This window comes from Gossypium raimondii, chromosome 5, assembly GCF_025698545.1.
Source record: "Gossypium raimondii isolate GPD5lz chromosome 5, ASM2569854v1, whole genome shotgun sequence".
In the NCBI taxonomy this organism is placed as follows: Eukaryota; Viridiplantae; Streptophyta; class Magnoliopsida; order Malvales; family Malvaceae; genus Gossypium; species Gossypium raimondii.
The window spans coordinates 29,638,652-29,649,429 of record NC_068569.1 but is presented as its reverse complement, the minus strand read 5'-3'; the positions used below and the strand labels follow the sequence as shown (position 1 = coordinate 29,649,429).

At 34.3% G+C, this 10,778-nt stretch overlaps 1 protein-coding gene across 1 annotated transcript; it reads left to right on the top strand.

Annotated features, from left to right (window-relative positions):
• Positions 1-613: 613 nt before the first annotated feature.
• On the top strand, positions 614-4,279 carry LOC105770953 (probable LRR receptor-like serine/threonine-protein kinase At3g47570). Its single transcript, XM_012592332.2, has 2 exons — positions 614-3,429; positions 3,586-4,279. Exons 1-2 carry the CDS (start codon positions 759-761, stop codon positions 3,993-3,995), a joined length of 3,081 nt encoding a protein of 1,026 aa, XP_012447786.1. The 5' UTR covers positions 614-758; the 3' UTR covers positions 3,996-4,279.
• The last annotated feature ends 6,499 nt before the right edge of the window (positions 4,280-10,778 follow it).

Genomic DNA, 10,778 nt, shown 5'->3' with positions numbered 1-10,778 from the left:
AAAAAAAATTTGGTTAAGAATATTGTTATAATATATGCTATTTTGCATGGATGATTATATTCATTAAAATATATATTTATGTAGAACATCCAAGCTTATGGTACAGCAAAATTAATATTTTATTATATTTTCTAACCCTCTAAAATAAAAATAATAATAGAAGAATTTAAATAATTTCAAAGTTTCTTTTCTTATTTTTTCAAGCAATGTGATACTATATAAACTCATAAATTTTATCTTTTTTACCTAAGATTCATTCACTTACTAACAAAATACTTAACCAAATTTTAATACCTAAAAATTAAAGAATAAAGCTAAACTTTGTACAATAATAGACACTAACAAAACATACTTAATTTTTAACTAGTTGGTGTTAATACTCAACACCAACTTCCGTCATGCCGAGATGATGACGAAAGCTTTCGAGCTTGTTGCCACATAAAACATTTTGTAAGCACATCTGAATTTGGTCTTTAGTCTTGACATGTTCCAACTTGACTTATTCTTGCAAGATTTTTTCATAATCCACCTCGACATGTTTAGCCACTGGCCAATTCACAATGTTCGACTTTAATTCCTTTGTAATAATTTCCTTTTTTTTCCTAGTCATTTTGTAGGATTGACTTTTTATATGTTCACAAAGAATGAACACGTTGGCTTGGTTACCACTCAACTACAATACTGTTTAATTTTTGTACATTCTCTTTTTTCTGACGCATCATACCACTCGACCGCACTATCAGTTTCTCCCGTGACCAATGGAGAAATCACGCACTAAATTCCTGCTTTCCCTTGTTGCAGTAATCACCTTGGTATCAATGTCCTTCACGCTTGCGATGGCGGCCTTGGGGAACGAAACAGATAGACTAGCATTGCTTGCTTTGAAAGATGAGCTTGTCGGTGGTGGTCTACTTTCATGGAATGCTTCACTCCATTTTTGCGAGTGGCAAGGTGTTCGATGTGGTGGGCAGCACCAAAGGGTCATCGGTTTAAGCCTGGCCGGCATGAAACTTGGTGGCTCCATATCTCCTTCAATAAGGAACTTAAGTTTCCTGAGAGAGGTTAACTTCTCCAATAATAGCTTGAAAGGCATCATTCCTAGGGCATTTGGCCATTTGAAACGGCTTCGTTCACTGAATCTAAGGTACAACAATCTCCAAGGTAACATCCCTGTAGACCTCAACAACTGCTCCAATCTGCAGTTTCTTTTGTTGAGCGACAACAGTTTCTCTGGCAAAATCCCCTTCCAATCAGGGGAGAATATGATTAAACTCTCCCTTGATAGCAATGATTTCGTTGGGGGAATCCCATCTTCATTAGGAAACCTTTCGTCCTTGGATTATCTCCAACTTGGGGATAATCACTTGGAAGGAGATATACCCTTTGATATAGGAAGATTATACAACTTGAAAATACTCGTTCTTAGACAAAATAATCTGTCAGGAACCATACCTTCTTCCATTTACAACCTTTCCGCCATGAGATATCTTGCGATAGGCTCAAATAAGTTACATGGTAGTCTTGAATCTCACCTGGGCTTTGCTTTTCCGGAACTTGAAATACTGCATTTCGGGGACAACCATTTCAGTGGAAGAATTCCAGCATCAGTAACTAATATCTCTGGCTTGAAAGACTTTGACATCCATTCAAATGCTTTTAGTGGATTAGTTCCTGAAAATATGGGAAAGCTTCAGAATCTTGTGTTCTTTTACATTGATTATAACCATCTCGGGATTGGGAAAGGAGGAGACTTGGATTTTCTTCCATCTTTAACCAACTGCAGTCGATTGAACGATTTGGATATCCATCATAACAGGTTAGGCGGGGTGTTACCAAACTCTATAGCTAATTTATCAGCCCAGCTTGAACATCTTTTCATGGGAGGAAATCAGATTTCTGGAAGTATTCCTCAAGGGATTGGCAATCTTGTTAAGCTCAAAAACCTTCATATAAGGGAAAACTTGTTTACAGGAGAAGTTCCAACTTCCATTGGAAAGCTTCGAAATATAGGGCGATTCGACCTGTCTTTGAATCGTTTATCTGGTGAAATTCCATCCTGCATTGGCAATCTTTCTCGATTGTTGTACCTTCATTTAAATGGAAACAATTTTGAGGGAAGGATCCCATTGACACTCGGGAAATGCAAAGATATGGAAATAATGGATCTTTCGCAAAATAAACTCGGTGGCACCATACCGGATCAGCTGATTGCTGCTTTCCAAAGGTTGATTACTCTGAATTTGTCTCACAACGCTTTCAATGGTAGCTTTCCATCAGCTATTAGTAACTCCAAGAATCTTGTGGAGTTATACGTTGATAACAACGATTTCTCAGGTGAACTTCCTGGAGGATTTGGTGAGATTTCTGAATTAAGAATCTTACACATGCAGGGAAACTACTTTGATGGTAGCATTCCACAAGCTCTTGGCATTTTAAGAGGTCTTGAAAGCTTAGATCTCTCTGGTAACAATTTGACTGGCACCATACCACTTGAACTTCAAAAGTTGCCATTTTTGGTGAGTTTAAACCTTTCTTTCAACCAGTTAGAGGGGGAAGTTCCAGAAGGAGGAGTTTTCAATAATATCAGTCAATTCTCTCTTGTTGGGAACAAGGACCTTTGCGGGGGAATTCCTGAAATAGAGCTTCCCAAATGCTTCAATCAGGCAGCAAAGGCAAAAAGAAATGGTTTATCAACCAAATCCATTATCATTATCGTCATTAGCCTTTCACTTGCCTCGGTTTCAGTTGCGTTCATTGCCATACTTTGTTGGCGAAAACTCTCAGGAAAGGAAATGATCCCTTTGGCTTTGCGGCAAGTTTGTTTCGTGCGAGTTTCGTACAAGGAACTTGTTCAAGCAACTAATGGTTTTGAAGCCTCGAACCTCGTTGGGAAGGGCAGTTTCGGGTCTGTTTATAAAGGGTTTCTTGATCAACAAGAAAACCCCGTCGCAATCAAAGTATTGAACCTTCAAAACCTTAGGGCTATAAAGAGTTTCACAGTTGAATGTGAGGCTTTAAGAAATGTTCGACATCGGAATCTAGTGAAGCTAATAACTTGTTGCTCAAGCATCGACTGCCAAGGCAATGATTTCAAGGCTATAGTTTTGGAATTCATGGCAAATGGAACTTTAGAGAGCTGGCTCCATCATGATTATGATGAAGATCACTCGTCACGCCATCTCAACTTTGCTCAAATGTTGGACATTGCTATAGATGTGGCCAACGCGTTAGATTACCTTCACCACCATTGTCGAACACCGATCGTTCATCGGGATCTAAAACCGACCAATGTTCTTCTCGATGATGACATGGTTGCACATGTTGGTGACTTCGGCATGGCTAAGCTCCTTTCTGATGCAGCAAGTAAATTGGATAACGAGCAAACAACTTCCTCAGTCATCAAAGGAACTCTAGGCTATCTCCCCCCGGGTAAATTTCATATTTTTTTCTTATTTTGTTAGACAAATGCATTCTTTTGTGGTGATATGCTTTGAAAACATGTACTTACTTCATTTTAATCATTTGGCTTGTTTCTTAGACATTCTTCTCGTGTTTTATTTGTATTGTGTAATTGTATGGTTGTAGAATATGGAATGGGTGGTTTGACATCCCGTGAAGGCGATATCTATAGCTATGGGATTCTCATATTGGAGATGATCACTAGAAAGAGGCCAACGGATGATTTGTTTGGTGATGGAATGAGCCTTCATAGTTATTGTAAGATGGTATTGCCAGAAAATTTGGAGGAGATTTTAGATTTTCGACTGCTTGAACAAATCAATAGGAAAAGTCAAAAAATAAGAGGAGATCAAGACATAGATTGTAATATGTTGGATTGTTTGGTTTCATTCACTAAAGTCGGTGTTGCATGCTCTGTTGAAGTTCCTGTCCAGAGAATGAAGGTTGAAGATGTGGTCACTGAATTGCATGCAATAAAGGCAAGACTGCATGCTAGGAATCAAATTGATCCACAGCAAAAAGCTAAAAACAACTAGAGGTTTAACCTAGTTTTGTTAAGGGTGCAAGGCGCAGTGTACATGCTTAAAAGACTTCTACTGTCACAGGCGCAAGGCACAAAAAGAAGCACCAATCCGAATGAATTAAAGCGACAATATATATATATATATATCTGTGTGTGTGTGTGTGTGTGTGTCTATAAGTCGTACTTTCAGTATTTCAATATTATATTTAAGTATATCAGAGATACTTAGTACTTAGTTAAGTTTGAAATTTAATCTTTGTATGAAAATATTACAAACATGAATCTTTCTATACTCTAATTAAATACATAATTATTATGTTTATTTTTAAATAATTTTAATAATTATTATTTTATTCATATCTAAACAAATATATTCGAATAGACATAACTTTTAGAAAAGACTCGTAATGAAAAACATAATTGTTTTAGAAAGTTACTATATTATAGAAAATGTAACATGTGTCACAAGTTATGTATGAAGTACTTATATATAAAATTCAATAATGTCATTTTCACTATTCAATTTTGTTGCTATAAGACTTTAAGACACAAAATTAAAGCCTTAGGACCGTTGGCTTCAAGTCTATTTCATTCTTTCCTTAATATTTCTTTCTTGCACCTCAAGTTTCTTTCTTGTACATATTTCTAACAAGATGAATGATGATAACGAACAATATACGTATTATAGTATATCAAATTGTGAAATGTACTATAGTATGTATACTATTATTTAAATAGTTGATGAGTTGAAGTTACGAGTTAACTAAATACTAACTCAATTATTAAAATGTCATTTCATATTTTAAAAAAAAGTATATTAATCATTCTTCTTCTTTTTTTTTTTTTTTGCCTAGTGGAATTTGAACTCAAACATTTTGGTTGGTAAAACTTTAATTTTACCACTCAACCAAACCTTTACATTAAAATGTTTTACACATTCTAATTTTATTATGCACATTTTATTATCTCTACCAATTATATATGTTGACACCATTTTTTTTTTTATGAAAACAGGGTCGACTTGGATTTTGAAAATGAAAACTGAAAAATGGGAGTCGCCACCAATCTTTTTTGATGAGGTGTGATCGGGTCACCTCGTAAAATGGTTGTTTTTAATAAACGGTTTAGATTTATTAAAACAATGCTTTTGGTCTACGAAGTTCAAAAAAATGGATTCGAGAGTAGGTTACGTACGAGGAAGGATTAGCACCCTCGTAACACCCAAAATTGGTACCTAGTTGATTAATTAGTGTCTTAATGTTGAAGATTGAAAACTTTGAAGAGTTTTAAAAAACGATCCTAAAAAAAATTTTGAATAACATGGATTGAAATTTAAGACTCTCTTGTTTTGAAGGAATATCACATTCAGCACGTTAGGATACGATACTTTAAACCCTTGAAACCAAGATCACCTTATGGTTTCAGAAACCCATATTTTGAAGTTTTAATAGGATATTTGGCTATTTGGTCAAATGAGAAATCGAAACCCAGCACGTTAAGGCACGCTTTCTCGAATTTCCAAATGCAAAATATTGCCTTTTATTATTTTTTGGAGAAATCCTCATATCAAGAAAACCACATGTCATATCCAATGCGTTAGAACACAACGTATCGAATTCCAAAAAATGAGCTTTTTATTTATTTGAAAGATATTCGATTATCTCGGTTTTTTTAAAAAGAAGATCATATTTCGTAAGTTAGAACATAATCTTTTGTTAATTCCCGAGATTATTACAAATTTATGCTTTAAAAGGTTCATATATTTGGATTTGTCGAGAAAATCGAAACCCCGTAAGTTAGGGCACGACCTTTTCGAATATCAAAATACGAAGTTTTGCTTATTTTAAAATCGTGATTCATGCATCGAATAAAATTGATCTAACACAAAATGGTAGAAATGAAACTAGGTGTTAATATGCGTAATAAAACAATATTGAATACGATGATAAAAAAATACAAGCAATAGCAACAAAATAAGATAAATAAAAGGACAAATCAATAACATACAAAATAACAAGTATATAAGCGAATAAAATTAAAACATTCTTCCAAAATGATAATGAAAACGTAAATAAATAAAATTAAAAATGTAAAAGATATATGTGTATATATATGTATATAAAAATTATAAAATATAAAAATATATATAAGTATGTATATACATTCATGAAAATAGAAAAAAAGTATATAGATATATAAATAGATATGTATATAAAATATATAAAAAATATATATAAGTACGTATGTATGTATATAAATAAGTTATAATATATATACGTGTACACATATATTATGAAAATGTACGCATTAGAGGTGTCCATGGGTCGGGCCGGACCGGGCCCAGAAAAAATTTCGGCCCGCCTCCTAGTCCAGGGCCCAGCCTAAAATATGGGCCTGAAATTTTGTCCAAGCCCAGCCCGGGAAAAAAATCCTAAGCCCGAGCTTGGCCAGGCCCTTTTTTTAATAAAAACCAAAAAATTATTTTAAAATTTAAAAATAAAAATAAAAGTATTTTTAAAATATTTTAAAATTAAAAAATAAAAATAAAAAATATATTTTTATTGTATCCAAAAAAGTGGTGCCCGAGGCCCGGCCAGTTTTCTAAACGGGCCTCATTTTTTTGCCCAAACCCAAATTTTGGGCCTATATTTTTACCCGAACCCTCCTATACTTCAGGTGGGCCGTCGGGCCGGGCTGCCCGGCCCATGGACACATCTGGTATGGCCCGGCCCATGGACACATCTAGTATGCATGTATATATAACTAAATTTGAAATAAAAAATGGTATGAATGAATAAATAATTATAATAATAATAAGGTAAGTAATAATAATAAATACAATAATAGTAATAGTAATATTAAAAATAACAATAATAGCAAAAAATAATGATAACACTATTAAAATTAATTAATTTAATAGCAAAAAAAACAAAAGGGACTAATCTGAACTTAAAACAGAACTTCGGGGGAGAAATTGTAAACAAATTAAAGGAGATGGACCACGTTGAATGCGCACGTAACAAGGAGGGACCAAATGGACAATAATCCTGTCCCCTCAAAACGCATGGCTTCAGGGCAAATCGAATTGAAATCTAAAAACAATTCCAGGGCCAAATTAAAAACTAAAAGGAACTTGATTGCAGAACCATTTAAAAGAAGAAGGACTATTCGCACAAATAGACCATTAATAAAAACACGCGGATCCTCTTGGCGGGTCGAGTCCCATGCGCGGGTTGATCACGAAATAGCGTCGTTTTGGCTATTGATGCTTAAGCCCAAAACGACGCTGTTTCATAGCCCTATATAAGTTAAAACTTTCCAAAAAAAATCACTTTTTCCTCTCATTCAAAAAAAATTCTGAAAACGCTCTCCTCCCCCATTTTCTCAGTTATCCTCTGGCCAGGGCTCCGGCTATCGTCTGCCACGCCGGCCATCGGCGACGGTGCCACCATGCGCGGTGGCCGAAAACTTTAAAAACCCTCCTTTTCACTCATTTTTTGAGTGGAGCCCGCATTTAGGGCTAAAATAACCTCAAAAACCCCCAAAGTTCAAAAAATGAAGAGAAAAAGACAAATCAAAGGGGCCTTTCGGTTCTCCGTCGCTGCCTGTGGGGTTTTCGGCGAGCCCGCTGGCTCAACCACCCTCAAGATCGGAGTATCCTCCGTCCACGGCGCTAAAGGTAAAAAAAACCTCCCTTTTTATTTATTAATATTTTGAAATGAAATAAAAAATAGCTAAAAGAAATAGAACGAAAATAAAATAAATGTTTCACCTTGAAGTTCTATTTTTTCTATTTTTTAATATTCGTAAAAATGTCCAGAAGAAAATTACAGTGCTATTATTCGGCTTATATAGCCGATTTTAAATCCCTAAACTTCTATTTTTTTGTCGTTTTGTGCTTTGGATTGTTGTTTGTTGTTTCTCTTGCTCTTTATTTTTCTTGCAGGCAACAATGCTCATGGAGGAGGCTACAATGGCAGTAGCGGCAGGCTAGCATGGCAGAGGCCTAGGGGCTAAGGGCAACAGCAGCAAGGCATGCAGTGCTAGAGGCTTGGGGGCTAGGGTTTGTTGCTGCTGAATGTTTGTTGTGGGCTGGTTATTTTGGGTTTAGGGTTAATGATTTGTGTTTGGGTTTCTTTTTTGGGTACTGGGCTAGGTCTAGGTGGGTTTTTGGGCCCGGGCAAAATGGGCTTGTACAGTATATATTTATAATGTGAACTCAACATCAACTCAAGGTTGACGACAAGATCATGATAAACAATACAATTGTAGTATATTTAATATTCTTAATTTGAACCCCATGTGATGGCCTGATTGTTAAAGGTGTTCACCTGGGTGGCCTGGATTCAAGTCACGCTAGTCGCATTTGTTGTTCGGGTTTTGCCCTATTATTGTTGTCGAAACCTTTTTTTAAATCGACTTTTATATAAAAAATGAAAATGGGAGTCGCCACCAATCCTTTTTTATTAGGTGTGATCGGATCACCTCACAATTTGATCATTTTAATAAAAGTTTAAATTTATTAAAATGATGATTTTTGGTCTACAAAATCCAAAAAATGGGTTCGGGAGTCGGTTACGCACAAGAAAAGGTTGGCACCCTCGTTACGCCCAAAATTGGTACCTAATTGATTACTCAATGTCCTAGTGTCAAAAATTGAAAAATTGAAAAGAATTTAAAATATGATCCCTTTGTATTAAGATATTTAAATAGAAAAGGCTTTATTCAGAATTAATCGAGAAGAAGGATCATGCCTCATGAGTTAGGACACGACACCTTTAGTTTTCGGAAACCAAAATAATAGTCATTTTAATCGTTACTTAAATCTCGTTTTTTATTTATTTTAAAGTAAATACTCGATTATCTCGGTTTTAGAAAGAAGTTATATCCCGTAAGTTAAGAACACGACTCTTCTATTTCTAAAATAATAATCATTACCTTGATTTAAAAATTTTTATTTTTTTTTGGGCGTCATGTAAAGACGAATGCAATGTTTAAAGTAATGTGTATTTAGCTTGTTTAGGCATAAGGCAAAAATGAATGAATATATAACGGAATAGTAATTAATAAATTAAAACAAAACAGTGTTGAGTAAAAATGAAATAATATCAAAATAATAAATAAATAAATAAAAACACTAAAAAGTAAGATAAAATGTCATGCTTAGCGAATAATGATAATGCGATATCAATTTGTAATAATAGTGGCAAAATATGCATAATAAAATATAAAAGTATAATAGTAATAATAAATCATGACACTAATATGCATAATAAGATAATAATGATGATGATAATAACAAAATGTGCCATAAAAAAATATAAACAATCTAATTTTTGAAAGTATAAAAAGTAATAAATAAATAATAATAAAGGCAAAAAAATGTACAATAAAAAATACAAAAACAAGCCAATTTTAAACATAAAAAATAAAGGAATAATAAGTAAATAAATAGTTAATTAAGTGAATAATTAAAATTTTGATTAAAAGTTTAAATTAAATAAATAAAGTAATAAATAAAACAGTTTGTAAAAAAATTTGAAGTTAAATAAACCAAGGACCGAATTGAAATCAGAATGAAATTAAGGAGTATAAATTGTAAATAAATAAAATAATAATAAAACAAAAATAAGGATCAAAATAAAATGCGCAAAAATAACCAGGGACTAAACAGGCAATTATTCCAAACCTTATGACATGTGTCATCCCCTAAGCGGGTCCACATTGATCAAGGGACCAGATTGCACCAAAAATAGAATAAAAGGGCGAAATTACAAGAAATAGTAAACAACAGTAGGACGAGATTGAGAAATACCGAAAAAGTGAAAAAACTCAAGCGGAAATTAAACCATTTCATGACAACACGCGGACCTTGTTGCATGGACGGGTCGAGTCGTCGAGCTCCGCTTCGAAACAACGTCATTTTGGGGCATCTGAAGCCAGGCCAAAACGATGTCGTATTGATGGCCTATTTAAGTTAAAAAATTCAAAAAAAATCATTTAAAGCAGTTTAAAAAAACTTTCTTCTCTTTTTGTCTTTGAAGGCCTCCTTAGGCCGGCCATGGTTCCGGCAAGTCATCGTCGTGCCGACCACCAGTCATCGACGATGGCTCCGCCGTCCCTAGTGGCTGAAAAAAAAAACCTAAAATGCTCCCTTTTAACCTCCTTTTCACGAGGAGCCCCATTTTGGGGTTAAAAGCACTGGGATCTAAGCAAAAATCTGGCCAAAAGTGAGAAACCCTTCAATTTCCTCTTCTCTCTGGCGATTACAGCAGGTGAAAACCTTCCTTTTTTTGTTTTATGTTTATATATATATATATAAAATGATTCGAAAATAAATTAATAAAAAGAAAATCAATCACCTTTGAAATCTCGTATTCTGTTGTTTAAAATTTTTTGATTATTTTTTTTGTATTTCTTTCTCTGTTTTTCAAAAAAAGAACCCTTTTTTACAATTGGTTCAATGGCTTTTATAGCCGATTACAACATTACTTTTTTCTATTTTTCTACTGTTCTTGTTGCGTGTTTGTTCTTCTTTGTAGGGGTGGTTGGCGGTGGCAGAGGAGTTAGTGCGGCGCTAACGTGGGAAGAAGTGGCGGCGGCTAGGATGGTGCGGCGCAAAAGGCTACGGTTAGGGTTTCTGTACACTGAACAGTTTAGGTGTTTGGGCCTTTTTGGCTGTTAGGTTTTTAAATTTTTGGATTTTGTAATTTAGGTAATAGGTTTTAAATTTAGGCTTGTAATTTAGGCCTGATGTTTTGTAAATGAACTGTTTTTTTATTATTTGGTTTGGTTT